A 19492-nucleotide genomic window follows, 5' to 3' on the forward strand; every position below is an offset into this window, starting at 1 on the left:
TCCAGTTTGTTGCTCAGTGCAATGCCTTAGTGAATGAGAGTTACCAGTCAGATGTAATTGTCTGGTTTATTCACCAGGACAATGCCTCAACTCATGAAAGTTCACTTACCAACCAATTAGCACTCTCCTCTTTGGTATTTCTTGCAAATTACCTTGATGAATGCAAAATGAAAAACTTCAACAAAGTGTGTCTTTTATCAGCAATTAATAAATGAAGTGAATGTGCAAAAATATAAAGTGCCATTAATATGAACCATGAACTGTATGATCGTGTTAGAGATGCAATTTTTATTTTTGAGAAGATAAAATGTACAAGGATTGGAAAATTAAAATGTTGGACTTTGGAAATTTCCATTACACCTCAAATAGTGGTAGTTCAGTTTAGTTTATGAGATCAAAATTAGAAAGGAGAAACCAAACAATAATAATCCATTGGAGTCTGTGTAGAGCTAGGTGGTCTACAATTGTTTCAATAACATATATAAATTATGTATGTAATTCCCAGTGAAAAGAAGCAAACAGTTTATAAATAAAGGATTTCATTGGTGGAATCAGGGATCCTGGAGAGATGGAACTATGTTAATCAGAGATATTAATTATTCATCTGGGTCTTCCATTCAAAGGTTTGGTTTTGAAGCTAATAGTTAACGAATGTTGATTTCTATTTAGAACATGACAGGTATAACAGGTTGCCATGGAAACAGGGTGGAGAGAACTGTTTTTTAATGGGGAAATTATCTGTGAGTTCTGCTGCAGTTCAGCTGAGAAAATGCAGAGAAAGCAAGTGTCTGCTAAGAGCGGTGAGAGTAGATATAGACTAGAAGCAAACTGGCTATCAGAAATCAGGGTATTTTTAGAGATAGAGGCACTAGGTAACATTACAGCAAAGTTCACACATAAGCTAATATATCCACAATTGTGGGATCCTTAAGAAACAGTGGAATGCTGTTTAGCTGGATGCTATTGAAAAGAAAGCTTATAGCTCAGAGAATAGCAGGCACAGAAAGGAAATGAAAATGAATTTTTAAGAGCAATGATCTCTCACCATGAGAGAACTCTCCCATCTCAAGGGCCAATCTAGTTAATATCTGCTATACCACTTCTAATGCAAGGATATCCTTCCTTAAATATGGAGATCAAAACTGCACACAGTACGCCAAGTATAAATTCACCGAAGGCCTGTGCAATTGTGGCAAAGTTTTGTTTATTCTCGGAAACCATTCGTCTTTGTAATTGCTTGCTGTACCTATATGCTAGCTTTGTGCTCCCTGTAAATCAAAGTCTCTCTGAACATCATCTAGAATTTTCATAAAATATTTAATTTTTCTATTCTTGGTACCTAAGTGAATATTCTCACACTTCCCCACACTATAGTTCATTTGCCAACTTGTTACTGACTCATCTTATGTGCTTTGATCTCATTGAGACTCCTTGCATTCTCCTCACTGCTAGTTTTGTATCATTGGAAATTTAGATATATTAGTTTATCTCTTCATCTTAGTCATTAATGTTGATCAAAATCTTCCAGTCAGCAGAATATTTGTTCCAAGTCAGACTGCAGAAAAATATTCCCTACTTACCTTTCTCTGATTTGTTTGATCAGCCTTCCATTGCAGTATCTATCCAAAACCCAGTGAGCACGGGATTTGTCAGAGGAAGCAGCAAACAGAATGCATGCAGAAGTCATGCCCCCTTTATAGAGCACAAATTGCTGTATACATCTCAGAAAATTTCAGTTCTTTAGTACAAGTGCATGAGCGAAAAGGTGATAGGGTAGATGTGTCATTAGGTAGGGTAGTCAGTGGGAGGTAGGTGGATACAGTGCCAGGGTGGTGAGGTCCAGACAAATATGTTATGGACTCTGGGTAGTGTCAAGAGGGTCAAGGAGGCAAATTTGAGAATCAGGGCATGTTACAGAGTTCAGGAATAATAGAGGCTTGGGAAGATTTGACAGGGCAGGAGCTGAGGCACTAGGATGAGGTTTAATGGCTGAGGGGAATCATGGGGGTCAGTAGGATTAGTTCAATGACTTCCCAGGAATTAGGCATGGTTTTAATCTATCTAACATTTCCTGCTTAATATCCAGTAAATAAGTCTCATCTCTGCCAACACTCCAAACCTAACTTAGAGTGAATGATATGCAATCACTGTCCTAGGGAACTGGGGAATTCCCATTGGGAATTCAAACTTTCCAGACAATCTCCATGGAGTCGGTGTGTTGCAACTTCAAGGAGTCCCAACATATTTCCTTGGGGTTATGCATTTGTCATTCAGGGCAGGGCAGTGAATTTTAAACAGCATAGACTCTTATACTGATCCTTCTGGCACTCCATTTGCTACAGATTACCTATTTGAAAATGTCCCCTTAGATTCTGATTTAGCTGTGGGTTGAAGAAATTTGCTTTACTAGGTCACTTGAAGCTTGCAACTCCATCTTTCCCTTGTATTTCAGAGGAAAGCATTTCCACATGTACAACTGATTGGTGTGCAACATTGTAGCATGAACTAGTTCTTACTGTTATGAGCAAGTCAGTTAGGAAGTCTTGAAATTTATTCTATATAACCTTTCATTATATGCATAACAGCTCAATCTACTGTGGTACGAAAGAACATTTTAAACTTGACTTCACTTGAAATTCAACTAGCATGAAGTCTAATTCTGTCCCAATTGGTTTAAATCATGAAAGTTTCAGCAGATACCTAAATCCTTTGAAATTAGGTACTTGGTTTACTTTGAACCAAAGTGAAATGAAGCCTTAAGTTGGCCAAAATGAAAGCTATATCAAAATACAAAACTGAACAACATGATCACTGGAGTATCCTAATTTCTAACTTTCTTAACTGAGGCCACCATCAAATTTAAGAGTGTACAATTTTTAATAATTTCTCATTTACCTCTTCAAAGAACTCAATGACAAGAGGCAAGCAAGATTTTGCCTTTTACAGTACATATTGATTATTCAGTACTATATTTTTAGTTTCTAGATATTGTTCTTCTTTTTCAATTTTTTTTTGTTAATCAGTCACTGTAACTGACTAGTTTATAGTTCCCTGGGCATATTCTTATCTCCCTTCTTAAATATAGATAGTTTGCTGAAAGTTCTCTGACACCACACCTTTTCTTAAAGAATTATTAAACACGTGTAATCATGCCTTTGCTATCTGTCCCTGGTTTATTTTAGAAAGCTTTAGTTACCATGTCTAGCTACAATGGGATTTTTCAATACAAAGACATGACATAACAAATCCCTGGAACACAGTGTCACAATACATAGCTGGAGCATGACATTTGTACAATCCACATTATAATTTATTATCATTGGAAATAAAACAACTCTGCCATGGGTGGGGGGTGGGGTACAATCTCATCAAAATAAAACACCAATGATTCAAATCAATTATATTTAAAACACACAACATGTAGCATTACACAAACTCCAGCAACTGAGATATTCAAAATACCCTCCTGTGGCATGCATCATAATAATTTGTGCTGTTAAAAACTGCAAACATGTCCTTCCTTACAAAATTCAGGAAATTCTCAAAAGGACAGAGGAGTTGTTTGGAATGTGCATTGTGCCCAGAGCAGAACGAAGTTTGGAATGTGATATCATCGCCATTATAAAGAATACGAATAAAATGTTGTCTTTTGACCTGTCCATTTCGCCATATTTCAAAGATTATTCGAGCACCAAATCGAGGAAAACTGGCATCAGGAATGCCCAAAGCGCTGAGCAGGGGTGCCACTGTGACATCATGAGCAGAGTAGAGGGCAAATATTTCATCTTTCTTCCCTTGAGCAATCTGTTGCATGCGAGTGACAGTCTGGTTTAAAAGTGGGTGAGTTGCAAGTAGTGCATATTTGTAGTACAATTTCTTCCTCTGCCTGTCTTGCTCATCTTCCAGCTGATGTGCCTTGATGACTTTAAAGTGGTTCAAATTAATGCAACCATATTCTGTACATGGAAATGAGACATTGTGACAGAAATGGCATAGCAGGGAGTCAATGGGATTAGCTGCTCTTAACCGCCGTGTGGGAATCCCCACAATTTTTGCCATGTCTATGTATGTCTGTTCCAACAGGCTGTTTTTAACCCGCAGATTGTACTGGCGTCGTTGTTCCTCCTCGAGATAGTGATTACGCATTGGACAGTCACAGCTGTTAGAGCAGAAAATGGTGCTCCACTGGTACCGGATGTGTACTTTGCCCCAATCCAATTTTGGCAGGAGACTGTACAGCAGAGCTAGTCCACTCTGCAGTGTCCGACTTTTTCCTGTTGATTCCACGTACAGATGCTTTGTAGACCAGTTATCAGGCAGCAGTTTATGTTTCTTAATGTACGTGTCATGCAAATGTTCTCCATTCAGCAGATGCTGGACAACACCTGGAAGCAAAAAATAGGGATTGAGAAGAGCCAAACTATCTGAGAATTGAATTGTTTTATTTTGCACTTCACCCCATTTTGTTGGCAGTCAGTGGTAATACAAAGTGAGATATGACAACTGAATGGAGGAGTCTACTTGAGCCTACTTTGCATACTCTGCATGGCAATCACACATAAGCAATGATAAATGGTGGGCCACACCATCATACATCAGAGTAACAAAAATACACTCTCAATGTTCTCAAAACTATCAATATTGTAGATATTGCAGCAATAGAATGATACAGCACTAATTAAACTATTGTGTGTATGCCATTCTTCGAAGTGGATAGCCAGTTAGTTCCTTCCCCTCTTCTTTCCCCATTTTTATGTTTTTTTATCCCCTTTAAAATACTTATCAAACCAGTATTACAGTTCAATCTTCTGTCACGACCCTTTCAAAGCATCTTGCTGTGGAAAAATGTTTTCTCTTGTTGTCCCTGGTTCTATTAGCAACTCCTACCACGGGGAACAATTTCCTTGTGTTTACTGAATCAGACTCTTCATAATTTTGAAGACCTCTATCAAATCCCCTAAGAACTTTTTCCAGTCTCTCTACATACGTGAAGCCCCTCATTGTTGGTGCCACTCTAAATCCCTTAACTTTACTCTCCAAGGCCTTTTTACTTTTCAATGATATCAGCAAAGCTTGACTGCTATCTCAATGCAAGATTTATACATTTCTCTAAGAGGATCCTGTATCATGATGCTATCAAAACCACTTGTTTATCGAAAAAGAAAAGTGAGAGTTTCCTTGTGAGCCTGCAGAGATGGCTGAATCCCATCCCTGATATTTAAGTTAGTGCTTTGGAGTGTGTGATTGTGGCCTCCTTTCATCTAAAGTTTCACCCCTTCCCAAGTAGCCACAGAGCCCATCCTCCACAGGGATCAAGTAAGGCACAACTTCTGACTATGTAAATAAGACCCTATGTCAAAAATTCCCTAGGTTCATGCACATAAATGTATGCACACAGCCACAACATATGGGGTGGATTTTCAACTTGAAACCTGGTTTGGCAAATCAGAAGCCCATTATAGAAATTGATCAACTTGAATTTCCCACAGGACCAATTCATTAAGCCAGCTTTCTGCAAGGTCATCAAGGTGAAAATTCATGATTTTATTTAATAATCACGCTAATCCAGTTTTTGAGCACAATAAGATATTCTAGCAATGCAGAGCTTTCATTGCATATACAGTAACTGTTCCCATCCTGCATTTTTCTCTACTCTCAAACAAGTTATGTGTCTGAAGGCAGTACATTGTGTTTTGCATCAAAAAATCATTTGTTGCCTCATGCACTTTTTTTTTGTCTTTTGCCATGCAATAACTGCACATCAGCAAATAAACTCAATTCACAAGACTCAAGTTTAAACTTTTCTTGCATATTCAAATAATGTGTTGGCAACTGAACTGGTCACTGCCACAAACAGACCTTTAAAAGCATTAAGATCCAGAATACATTGTCAAATCAACCTCTGGAGTTTGCACATCATCACACGAAGTATGAATAACAAAGGGAATATCACACAACTTCTCGATTAACAGTAAAAGCAATGTTAGAAACCTCTCAGTCAATCCACAGAGTCAATGTTTATTGTTTTGAAATTTTATGGGTTGAATGTTTCTCAGTTAAGAATGCAATAGAGTGCCAAGTGTGTATTTCTTTGCGCAGTAGATAAATTTCTGCTGAGTGCTCCTGCAATCAGCATTTCCCCATTAAGGCAATGGTCAAACACTCGCCCATCAATGCACAAAGGTTGTTTGTATGCATACTCCATGGATTTAGAAGATAGAAATTGTTCTCCTGCTATTTAAGAAGGGAAGGAGAGAGAGAAAAAAAGCAAACTATAGGCCAATGAGCCTAATATCCGTAGTAGGAAGATGCTAGAATCTATTGTTAGGAACATGATAGCAGGGCCCTTAGAAAATCAATTGCACAGAATCACAGTTTAATAAAACGGAAATTATGTTTGACAAATCTGATATGTATTTTAAAGGATATAACTAGAAGAGTGGATAAGGGGAATTCAGTGCACAAAATGTATTTGGATTCTCAAAAAGCATGCGCAACGGTTGATTGCACTGAAGATTTGCAGGATATTTTTTACTCATTCATTATTGCCTGTCACTAGTTAATCTTGAGATGATGGCGTTGAGCTATCTTCGTGAACTAGTGAAGTCCATTGATACAGATACATCCACAATGACATTAGGGAGTGAGTTGCAGACTTTTGCTCCAATGACACTGGATTATGTATAGGACAGAAAACAAGGCATAAGAACAAATAGGTCAGTTTGGGTTATCAATTTGTGACTATTGTGGCACCACAAGAAATTTAGCTAGGACTACAGCTTTTGCGCTCTTTAAAAATGACTATATAAGTGAACGAAGTATAATGTATTCATGATTGCTGATGACAAAGTTAAGTCGAAAAGTATATTGTGAGGAGGATATGAAGAGGTTGCACAAGGACATTGTCAAGTTAAGTGAGTGGGTAAAAACACCCATGTACTTTGATTTCAAACTAAGTCAAACCATAAATTAATTTAAATGATCTCAGAACATAGTTTGAATGGCTTTTTTCTCTGACCTCTGATTTTAGCAATTGCTTGTTTCACTTAAGAGATGCCCACTTTAAACTCGATTGTCTTTATGAATTCAAATATTGTATCATTTTTCATAAATCAAAGAACTGAAATATATAACATTTGTTGAAGTTAATAAATATACACAATTATTCTGTATAACAAAAATAGGTTGAAATTAGAACTAAAATAAGTTAGAAGTAAACAATTATACATGGATGTTCTCATTACATATTATTTACTCAAAGCCTTCTTTCCTTCGAGGTCAATTCGACGATATACATATACTGCAGCAGTATGTATATCATGCTAGAAAGTTTTGTCATATCAGACCAGATACAAATTATTGGTATTTAAAAAGTGGCATTGATAACGTAAGTTTACTATACCACTGATAGCAGATGAGGAAGGTGGTGGTACTTATCATAATGCTATTGGACCAGCAATCCAGAACCACAATCTAATGTTCTGGGAATATAATGTTCTGGCAGATGGTGAAATTTGAATCCAATAAAAAGTCTGGAATAAAAAGCTAGTCTAATGGTGATCACATAACCATTGCAAATGGTCATAAAACCTATTTAGTTCATAAATGTCCCTTGCCCATAAATGTCCAGCAGAAATGCTGTCCTATCTAGCAATGCCAACGTCGCATGAATAAAGAAAATCCCACACTCAAATTTCTGCATCAGTGTAGCATCACACGCTCTCTACAAACACAGTCTTTATAGTGTAATTATACTTCTGCCGTTCACACCATTGGAGAAGCACATGTACACTCCACACAAGATTTACAGCTTGCATCATCAAAAAAAAAGCGAAAACCTAAGTTGCATGGTACTTCACCTATTTGGGTCAGTTCCCCCATTTCACACACTGTGTGACTGGGAAGGAGAGCAATATTGTTCAAGGGGCCATCCAGTTTACATGCAGTGACGATATTCCTGTTCTTGATGAAGGTTTCCAGCAGGCGGTGAGAAGGTTTCCTTTCAACAGAGAAAGAAAAGTGAAGTTTAATACTCCTGGATACAAATTAAAACATTTAATAAGTGGCAACACTTCAATTCACAGGTACATACTTCAAAAAAAAAATCCTGTATTACTTCCCTCACTACAGTCATTGTTTACATTCTGCATTAGCTAACTCTCATGCTGTCTATAAAGCTGAGAATTCCTCAGTTATAAAACAAATTTATTTTCTCTTCAGAAGGGCATCTGCTTCCATCATCCTTTTAGTTAGTATGTGCCGTATCACCACAACCCATTGCTTAATCTGTTTTTCTTCATGATGCCAAATTGTTTTGCCAACATCCTAAATCTGTTCCCACTGACTTATTGATCCTTCTGCCACCAGAAGCAATTTCTCCTTAACAACTTTATCAGAACTCTTCATCATTTTCTACACCTCTAACAAATCTCTGATTAACCTTTTATAAGAGTAAAATAGAGCGCATGCTAGAAATCTGAAATTAAAAACAGTAAAACAGGAAATATTCAGTAGATCTAGCAACATCAATAGAGAAAAAAAACAAAGTTAATGTTCCATCAAAATTTTGTGAAAGGCTATCAACCTCAACTATTAACTTTGTTTCTCTTCTCATAGTTGCTATCAGACTGAGTATTTTCAGAATTTTCTGCTTTTGGTTAAGATTTCCAATATGTGCAATATTTCAGTTGTGCAGCAGTAATGCTAGGATCTGCAGTTCAGGAGAAAAAGGTTTATAATTATTCAAAATGATTACAGTTATCAGAAATAAGAGCATGTTGACTATCTCAGGTCAACCAACTGCAAGCAGCTGGCTGTGGACATGCTTTCTAATCCATCTGTCCAGAGATGTTATGACAAATTCCTGGAGGGACTTGAACCCGGGTCTCTTGGCCCAGAGGAAGGGACACTACGACTGCATCAGCAGAGCTTGTTTTGGCTGGGTGTAGAGTGTAATGGAACTTTTAAAAAAGCTTATTCCACAAAGCTCATGTGATTAACTTTAGACAATGCATATTGATGATTGTATATCAACTGTGTTTAATTATATGCAGGTAGAGAGCATGAATTGGGGTTTCACTTGAGCATGTATAAACAACATTTAATGAACTGTGGCATGAATTGACTTTGGAGTTGTAGATATTTTGAATCTGCCTGTTCTGACATGTATGCTACAGCGACAGAGCAGGTGAGACTTGAACAAGAGCCTCTGGCTCAAAGGTAGGGAAACTATCAATCTGTAAATAAGCTTAAGACTGAAGCTATATTGACTCCTGTACTATCCTCCATCAACTGGCTCTTCTTTTCATTTACCCTATTTTTCCTAATCAACCTGTTCAGAGATGTTATGACATACCTCTAGAGAAGGTGGGACTTGAACCCAGGCCTCTTGGCTCAGGGACAGGGATACTATCACTGTGCCACGAGAGGGCCAGTCACCCTGGGCTTTCTGGAATAGAACAAGTATTGGTTTCATCTGTTCTTAGGCACATACCAGGATTGCACGATAAATGGATGTTGAACATTCAGTTGCAGTCTGCTGAACACACTTACATTTACAAAGGACCCCTATCAGTTGCTGTGCAATAAATTTTCTCATTTTATTGGCAAAGTGTTCTTGAGTCAGATTCATCGCAGCCTGTCCACATCAACTTTTTTCATGCAATCTTCTGCCCTTCATCTGATTAAATACGTAATTGGCCTCTTTGGCACCTACCCATGAGACAGAAGAGATGGAAATGCTCACCTCTCCCAGAATTCTGTGGTTTTCATGCTGCTGGCATCTTATTTAAAATATAGTTGCATACTTCAGATGCTGCAAATGAGGATCTGCCCCTCACATTGTAAACTCAATAGTTATACTCCAGATAAGCAAGCTATCACACCATTTTGCAGATAGGGACTTGGAGATGCTGGTGGAGTGGTGGTGTAAAAGGAGAATGGTGCTTTTTCCTTCTATTTAGCAAACAAGGCCACATAAATGAACCTGGACTGAGTTAGTAGCCAAGTTCAGTGAAATGTTCCAGGTAAAGTGCAACAGACCGAACGCGGACAGAAGATTACTTGTCCTCTGTGCTCAGAAAGGGCGAGTGCCATCATCTTCTTTCTGCTACCTCATACTTGCAGGACTACAGAGATAAGAATGACTGCCCTTGACATCAAAGCAGCAACTGACCGAGCGTGGCATCAAGCAGCCTATCAAAATGGAAGTTAATGGGAATCGGGAAGAAAATTAACTAAAAAGGGTTCAGAAAAGATTTACAAGAATGTTGCCAGGGTTGGAGAGTTTGAGCTATAGGGAAAGACTGAATCGGCTGGGGCTATTTTCCCTGGAGTGTCGGAGGCTATGGGGTGACTTTATAGAGGTTTACAATATCTTAAGGGCATGGATATGGTGAATAGGCAAGGCCTTTTCCCCAAAACTAGACAGCATACATTTAAGGTGAAAGGAGCAAGATATAAAAGGGACGTGAGGGGCAATTTTTTCACACAGAGGGTGGTGTGTATATGGAATGAGCTGCCAGAGGAAGTCATGGAGGCTGGTACAATTACAATATTTTAAAGGCATCTGGATGGGTATAAGAATAGAAAGGGTTTAGAGGTATATGGGCCAAATGCTGGCAGATTTATATAGGATATCTGGTCAGCATGGACAAGTTGGACCGGAGGGTCTGTTTTCATGCTGTTTCTCTCTATGACTTATACCTAGCATATAGGAAGATGGTTCTGGTTGTTGGAGGCCAGTTATCTAAGCTCCAGAACATCTCTGCAAGACTTCCTTAGACTGGCATCCAAAGCCCAACATCCTTCAGCTCCTCCATCAATGACTTCCCATTCATCATAAGGTGAGAAGTGAGGATGATGATCACACAATGTTCAGCATCATCCAAGACTTCTCAATCGCAATCCATGTCCAAATGCAGCAAGACTTGGGCAATAACCAGGGTTGGACTGAAAAGTGGCAAGTACCATTTGCACCACACAAATGTCTAGCAATGACCATCTCCAATTAAAAAGCAATCTAACCATCATCCCTTGGGTCATTCAATGGCATTACCATCACTGAATTTCCTACTATCAACATCCTGGGGATTATTATTGACCAGAAAATAAACTGGACCAGTCATACAAATAGACTGGCTACAAAAACTGGTTGGAAGGTAGGAATCCTTCAAAGACTAACTCATATTCTGACTCTCCAAAGCCTGTCCACAATCTACACAACCCAAGTTATGAGGGTGATTGAATACTCTCCACTTGCCTGAATGGATGCAGCTCCAATAACACTCAGGAAGCTTGACACTATCCATGACTAATTAGCCCATTTGATTGGCACCACATCCACAAGCCTGCATTCCCTCCACCACCAATGCTCACTAGCAGTAATGTGTCCCATCTACAAGATGCACTAAAGAAATTCACCAAAGCTCCTTAGACAATACTTTCCAAACCCATGACCGTTCCCACCTAGAAGGACAAGGGCAATGATACATGGGAACCCAATTGCCTGAGAATTCCCCTCCAAGCCAGTGACGATCCTGAGCTGGAAATATATCTGTGTTCCTTCATTGTTGATGGGTCAAAATCCTAGAATTCCCTTCCTTATGGCATCGTGGGTCTACCTACAGCACATGGGCTGCAGCAGTTCAAGAAAACAGCTCACCTCCCCTTCTCAAGGAAATTAGAGATAGGCAGCAAAAGTCAACCCAGCTGGATGGCCCATATCTCATGATTAAAAAAAACACTCACTCTAACTCTGTCAGTGCACAGTCATCTCACCAAGCTCATTGACTACAACTCTTAGCATTGTACACATCATGTCCATCCACCACGACCACTCAAACTACTATCCCTTTCTGCATTCTGAGCTTTCCGCTCACTCTGCTATCACTAGGTAACTGCCATGATTTTCATATCAAGAATTGGTGCTATCTACTTTCTCAGTGGAGGAGGGGAAAATAACTTTTAGATGGCATGTTGTTCAGTAAAGCATCAGTCTTATGTCTCATAAGATGAGTCATATTGTTGCTGTGCCAAAGAATGTTTTGCTGAAATGAGTGAGTTTAGCATAATCACTATTTTCATGTTATTATGTAAAAAGAAGTTGTATTGATGAAAACAAACATATTCATTGTCATTTCTTATGTCCAGCAATGGGAAATAAAGCGTACTATCAATTCGTAACAAACCTCTTATTTTCTTAGTCTGACTTCAGAAATATTAAAGAAATACATACATAAAATATATGAGCAGCTGTTCTAAACTAGAAGGGGGTATTATTTTAATGTCGTTTCCTATAAGCAGACGCAGGGCTGTGAAAATCAACACTCAAAAAATTAAGATGCTCAGACTATTTAATTGTGACTGACAATACTTAAACTAAGAAGAGATCTACAGCAACTCAAAATGATACAAGAACATTACTTGCACTATTTACATTTTTAAGCAAAATCCAAGCAAAATAGTTTTATGTATGAATATAGAAAGCCTTATCAAATAGAATGCTTAGTAAGATCTTCTTAATATCTGGTTTTAAATGATTTGGTGATTTCCAAATTAAGTCACTTCTTTTTCAAAAAGAAAAGTTATGCATGTGGAGTTCAATCTTAGCAATAACTGGTGCCAGATTCTGACTAACTTGGCTTTCTATCTATTACTTTGAGTTTTCACATCCTTAAGCAGTGGTATTTCCATGGGAACACAAAACTTATTTCACATATAGCTACATGTAAATGATATTAGGCATATTAAATACCTTTGCAAATTAAATGGATAATAATCTCTGTCATTAAAGCTATAATTGCATTGATAATATGATAAAATTTGCATTGGTAATAGGATCATCATGCTGTTCAAAATCCCTTCTCTAACGTTCAATGACTCTTGCAGACTGTTACACCCTGACTTTTTGTGTAATGTCCTGTTTCCAAAAGCCGTACAGCCAGCATCAGAGTCTATCTTTATTTTTGGATGTTCACCAGCTGAATAAAATGTAAAACGTTTTGATATATTGGGTGTGAACCCATTATCAATCATTGAGGAAACTTCTTAACGATAATTATTGTCAGTTGATGAGGAAACAATGTGGACGTTAACTCAATAGCACCTCAAATACCCACCTTCCCTTTCCTTTAGTTTGCATGAACAATTTAAGGTCTTCCACATCTTTTTTATGGAAAGTAGCTAAAAGATCCCAAACTGTGACAACTGCATCAGGATTTGTAATTTAAAAATACCATTCTTGGAGTTGCAACAGTCTTAGATTAAGCCAGTCTGTTTGTAACCTTGGCGGTCACATCTCACCTTGACATGGACTTTTGATTTCATGTTTCTACATCATTAAGACCACCTACTTCCATGTTTGTAATATTCCCGGACTTTGCTGAAACCCTCACTGATATCTTCTTTAACACTAGACGTAACTGTTCAAACACTCCCGCCTTATTTCCTACATTCTATATTCTCTGAGCCTGAGGTCATCCAAAGCTCGGCTGCCTGTGTTGTAACTTGTGGAAAGGCCCATTCCCCTGTCAGCCCTTTGCTCCCAATCCAGCAACATCTTGATTTTAAAATACGTCTCCTTTTCAAAATAGCCTTTGTGGCCTCTCCCTTCCCAATCTCAGAAATAGCCTGCAGCTCTACCGCCCTCTGGGCTATCTACACTCATCTAATTCTGGCCAAGATTGTGTTTTTTTTAAAACTGCTGTACAATTGATTGCTGTGCCTTCAGCTACATGGGCTAAAAGGTATGGAATTCCCTCCCTATAATTCTCCAACTCACTGTTATCCTTTAAGCCACTCCTTAAAATCTAGCATTTTGACAAAGCTTTCAGTCATCTAATCTAAGATCACCTTACGTGACTCAGTGTCATGCTTTGTTTTGTAATGCCTCTGTGTACATTTCAATATGATATAGATACAAGCAGTTAAAGGTGTAGAGTGCAAAATAAAATTGCATTGCAAACTTAAACACAACCCCTGCTTAGATTAGTTTAATTAAACTCCCAGTTAGTTTACAGTGAAGAAAATAAAGCGAGGGTCAATGATCAGCTCATAAGTCCCTAAAATTAATGCTCAAAAATAGCACTGCTCTTCATGACTTTATATTTTTGCATTTGATTTCTAATAAATATCTTTCTACACTGATAACTTTAATTTAGTACACAGCTTGCATCAGTTGCTTAGCAACAATACAACTTGCCAACTTGTGAATTTGGGACAAGTTTCAAAAATTCAGATAGTTTTCTTTATCAATTAATGGCCAGGTGTTGCTCTCAGTAGGCCATAAGTTTCTCTTACAGACTTTTTAGGGAATTTTCTACTGGGAGTTATTCTAACATATACAACGAAACCGTTTGTATCCTTTATTGGGTCTGTGCCCTGCGATGGCAAGAAATTGTGAATCACCTTGGACAATGAAATTAAGTAATTGTTAAAGAGCATAGAGAGTGTGAACCAGAAAGTTTCAGAATATATAATTCAATTTCAAATCAGGAGAACAAAATAAAAAGAAAGCTGGGATCGAGAGAGATTAAGGGGACAGAAAGAAAAAGATAAAAATATGCCTTTTTAAAAATCTGCAACATTAAGTAAAATCTAGAAGAATTCTACACTGCACTTATAAATTTTTTTTGGTGTCAGCGAAGCTGCTTTACAGTAAACAAGTTGGATCATGCTGTTACAAATGTAATTCCACTTGAAAAGATGATTCCAAAGTTTTCCCTGACAAGTTTCAGATGTATTAATTATGTAAGTCCAGATTGTTCAGTTATGTGGACAGATTAAATTAAATTGAATTGAATTAGCTTTATTGTCAATTGTACTCATGTGAGTACTGTGAAAAATTTACAAAGTCGCCACTTTCAGCGCCATCTTAGTTACAATGGTACCTAGGTACAAATTCTGGAGTACAAATTCTTAGGAAAAATATTAGAAAAGCAATCATTGTCCTCCTTAAATCAGAAAAGGTTAAGGGAGATCTAATAAATGTATTTAAAACAAGGGTAGGTTTTCATCAGAAAACGTAGCGTGAAAATATTTCCTATGACAAATGGGCCAGTATCCAGAGGGCACAGAATTAAAATAATATTAAGGTCTGGAATACTCCATGTATAGGGCAATGAAATCAGACATCATAGGACTTTTAAAAAAGACAATTAGACATATACTTGAAGAGGACTAGTTTGCAATGTTATGAGGAAAAGTGAAGCCGAATGGGAGATAATTGAACAGCGTTTTCAAAGCATTGGCACACGTGTGATGAGCTGAAGTGTCTCTTTCTATGTTGTGAGACAATGGTTCTACCATTTTTCAATTTATAAATCCTCATATTTTGTGAAAAGACAGCACAGGAAATTTATGCAGTGCCTGAAAGAGAGTGAATGACTAAGAAAGAGAGGGAGCTGCCAATACAGACAGTAAGAGACAGACCATTAATCATCATCATTTTGTGTATTCTGCCTGAAGGCATGTCTTTGGTTTGACCACTAATATGCACTGCTCATTTCAACTCTCCATGCTTTCAGTCAAAGTTACAGCAGCAGCCTGGATGAACCCACATTCACAGCAATTACAATTCATTAATGTAAACAGTGCATGCAGTGGGAGAATTTCCATGAGAGTTCTCTGATCTCCTCCCGTAATCAGAAATTTCAGCGGAAATCTTGAAACAGCATAAACAGCTGTTGATGTTATTGTTCCAGTGTTTTGTTCGAAGTTACATTGGACAATCAGAAGAGCTGCTGCTGACATTCACATTCAACACTCAGCAGTACAAATTCTCTCAACCACCAGGGGGCAATATACTGCTACCAGTTCATCACAGCAGGCAGATAACTTGAAGCACCCGGAAAAGTACCAGTGCCTCTGAATAAAAGATCTACTCTGGGGGCGATTACTGCCCAATTGAAATGGCTAGTGATGGCGTTATGTCCTAACGACTCAGACATGAATAAAAAGCAAGTATCATGATATGGGAGAGTGATCACTCCCAACAAAGCTGTACACGAGCAAAGGAAAACAGAATTGGAAAGAAGAAGTTAGATGTGGATCTAATGATGACACCGCCAGGTCATGTACCTGCATCAGCCAGTATAATCCTGATGAAGTAAATAACCAGCTCCTATTAAAGCGACAGCAGAATCACCATGCAATCTATTTGATTGATATAAATATCTCAATTGTAATAGTCACTGATGTTAAAATAAATCAATAGAAACAGATGCAGTCTTACATATGAGAAGCAGTTAGTTCTAAAAATGGGAAGACAGAGACGCTTGAAGCAACAATAGAGTAAAATGAATAAAAGAATACGCTGCCTTTTTCTAACTCCTCCCACCAAAAATGTGAAGGAAATAGAATCAAGTTCAGTACCAGGTTCTTCTCTCCGGCAGAAAATGGTGTATTGAAGACTCAGAGTCCAATAAAATCAGCCAGAAAAGAAAAACATAGAATTAGGAATGGAGAATAAGTAATAAATTAATGGCAGTTCCAAGTGAGGTCTGTTTCACCTAACCTTCTCACTTTTATAATCTCCACACTATTTCACACTTCATTTGTCTTGCTTGTTCTCTTTGCCATGACATACAAAAATAGTAAAATCTATGTAACATAATAGTAAGTTTTTGCTTGCGTCTCAAAACCATTACAAACTCTCCTCCTCTGTATCAGGTCCTTCATCTCTCTCTTCCCACTCTTCAGTCAGTCTGAATGTTAAAACACATGTTTCTATTTCAAATCCCTTTATAAAGGATTAAAACTTAAGGTTTTAAACAGGGTAAGTGCTATATGTAGACTTAGGGTGGACAGGTAGATGGCATGCTGTCATAGAATCAGAGTTTACCAGCATGAAAAGAGACCATTCAGCCAAGGATATCAAAGCCAGTCCATTAGGCACCTATCAACTTTAGTATCGTTTTCCAATTCTTGGCCTGTAGCCTTGTATGTTATGGCTCTTCAACTAATTATCTAAATGCTTGTTAAATGTTGTGATGGTTCCTGCCTTGACAACCCTTTCAGGCAGTGAGTTCTAGGTATCCACCACCATCTCCATGAAATAGTTCTTTCTTCAACACCCTGTAAACCTCCTGCTCTCCATCTTAAATTTATGGCCCCTGGTTACTGATCCCTCCACAAAGTGGATAGTTTCTTCCTATCTATCCTGTCTATGCTTCTCATAATTCTATATACCTCAGTCAAGACACACCTTCTCTGCATTAAGATAACAACACCAGTCTATTAGTCACTTTTCATGCTGAAACACACCAGCCCTGGCAACATCCTAATGATACTCCCTTGCAACTTCTCTTGAGAAGTCGCATCTTTCCTGTAGTGTGGTAAACAGAACTGCCCACAGTACTCCAGCTGTTTCCTAACTAACAACATTTCCAACTCCAACATAACCTCCCTGTTCTTGTATTCAATGCTTTGACTAGTAAAGGCCTTTGACAATAAGGTATCCCATATGTCTTCCTAACCATCTTACCCACTTGTTCTGTTGCCTTCAAGGTTCTACAGACATGCATAACAAGGTTCTTCTAATTCTCTGTGCTTTCTAAGGTCCTACTACTCATCATCGACTCTCTTGCCTTGTTAGCCTTCCCAAAATGCATCACTTCACACCTTTCCAGACTCAATTCTGTTTTGCATTGTTCAGTCTGTCTGACCAGCTCGTTTATCTCACCCTTTAGTGTAAGGCTTTACTCTTCGCTATTTACCACACCACATATTTTCACATCATCCATGAACCTACTGATCAAATCTCCTATATTCATGTCAAGATCATTATTACACAGTACAAGCAGAAAGGGACCCAGCACCAAACCATCTGGTATGCCATTTGGCACAGGCTTCCAGTCACAAAAACAGCCTTAGATTATCATCCTCTGCCATCTGCACTAAGCCAATTTTTTTTTCTAATTTTCCAAACTGCCCTGGGTCCCATGGACTCTTTCACTGTCCACCAAGTCTTCCATGACAGACTTTGTCAAATACCTTGCCAAAGTCCAAGTAGACAATATCCACTTCACTACTCTCATCCACATACCTAGCCATATCCACACAAAAAAAAAGTCAAACCTGTCAGACATGATAACCCCCTGACAAAACCACGCTGACTATCCTCAATTGATTCTCCAAGTTAAGTTTAACTCTTGTCCCTCAGAATTGTTTCCAATAATTTCCCCACTACTCATATTACACTTACTGTTTCTGAGATATCTTTACCACCCTTTTTGAACAGTGGTACCACATGAGTTGTTTTTGAGTCCCCTGGAATATTCTCTGTGTCCAGAGAGGATCTGAAAAATAATGATAAGACCCCTGCAATCTCCTCCGATGCCTCGCACAGCAGCCTGGAATACAACTCATAACTGATTTGCAGATCACAAGGTTTTAGTTTTATCTTTTCTCTGCAGCATGTCGGCTTTTTAAAAATGGTCCCTATTTGGTATTAATATCTCAAAAGCTAAGGAACAGGAAAGTGATCAAATGTGGCAACACAGTATAGAGCTGGATGAAGCAGGCCAGGCAGCATCAGGGAAGTAGGAAAGTTGATGTTTCGGGATGGGACCCTTCTTCAGAAATGGGGAGAGGGGAAGGGAACTGGGAAATAAATAGAGAGGAGGGGTGGGACTGGGGAAGGTAGGTGGGATGGTGATAGGTGGATGCAGGTAGGGAGTGGTGGGGATTGGTCAGTGGGATGGGTGGGGTGGATAGGTGGGAGAGAAAATGGACAGGTTGTGTCAGGTCAAGGAGGTGGGGATGAGAGGGAGGGTTGGACATGGCATGAGGCCTTTACGTCGGTGAGACCAAGCGGAGGTTCAGAGACAGTTTTGTAGAGCATCTGCGCTCTGTACGTGACAAACAACACCACCTTCTGGTCACCAACTATTTTAACTCTCCTTCTCACTCCCTGGGTGACATATCCTGCTGGGCCTCCTCCAGTGTCACAATGACACCACCCACAAACTGGAGGAGCAACACCTCATATTCTGCCTCGGGAGCCTACAGCCCGATGGCCTAAACATGGAATTCACCAGTTTTAAAGTCTTCCCACTCCCGACCTTATCCCATGTCCAAGCCTCCCTCTCATCCCTACCTCCTTGACCCGGAAGCATACAAGACTGCAGAGGGGATCAGCACGAGTCCCACCACCAGTTTCTGGAACGCCTAGAATCACAGGGTGTCATGGTGATCAACAGGGCTCTACCTTTTTCTCTGTTACGCTCCTGAGAACTGGGCATAACAAAAAGAAAAATCTGCACATCTTTTAAACCAATCTGTCAATATGATAGATATGATATTCAATATAGGGGAATATAAATGTTAGAATTTAAATCTGGAATTGGAAGTTTAATGATGACCATGAATCCATTGTCAATTGTTGGGTAAAACCCATCAGGTTCACTAATGTCCTTTAGGGAAGGAAACTGCCATCTTTACCTAGTCTGGCCTATATGTGACTCCAGACCTACAGTAATGTAGTTGACTCTTA

The 19492-nt window shown here is 38.7% G+C and overlaps 1 protein-coding gene across 1 annotated transcript in view; it reads right to left on the reverse strand.

Moving 5' to 3' along the window:
* Positions 1 to 3096: 3096 nt before the first annotated feature.
* The window catches only part of pxylp1 (2-phosphoxylose phosphatase 1), a 152425-nt gene continuing 136029 nt past the window's right edge, over positions 3097 to 19492 (reverse strand). Inside the window, exons 5-6 of the mRNA XM_048604806.1 lie at positions 7860 to 7999; positions 3097 to 4385 (exon numbers count right to left, since the gene is read on the reverse strand). Of these exons, the coding sequence (XP_048460763.1) occupies positions 3454 to 4385; positions 7860 to 7999 (1072 nt within the window). The 3' untranslated portion in view covers positions 3097 to 3453. The remainder of the gene's footprint in view (positions 4386 to 7859; positions 8000 to 19492) is intronic.

The sequence above is a fragment of the Rhincodon typus genome, chromosome 13, assembly GCF_021869965.1.
Source record: "Rhincodon typus isolate 14 chromosome 13, sRhiTyp1.1, whole genome shotgun sequence".
Classification (NCBI taxonomy): domain Eukaryota; kingdom Metazoa; phylum Chordata; class Chondrichthyes; order Orectolobiformes; family Rhincodontidae; genus Rhincodon; species Rhincodon typus.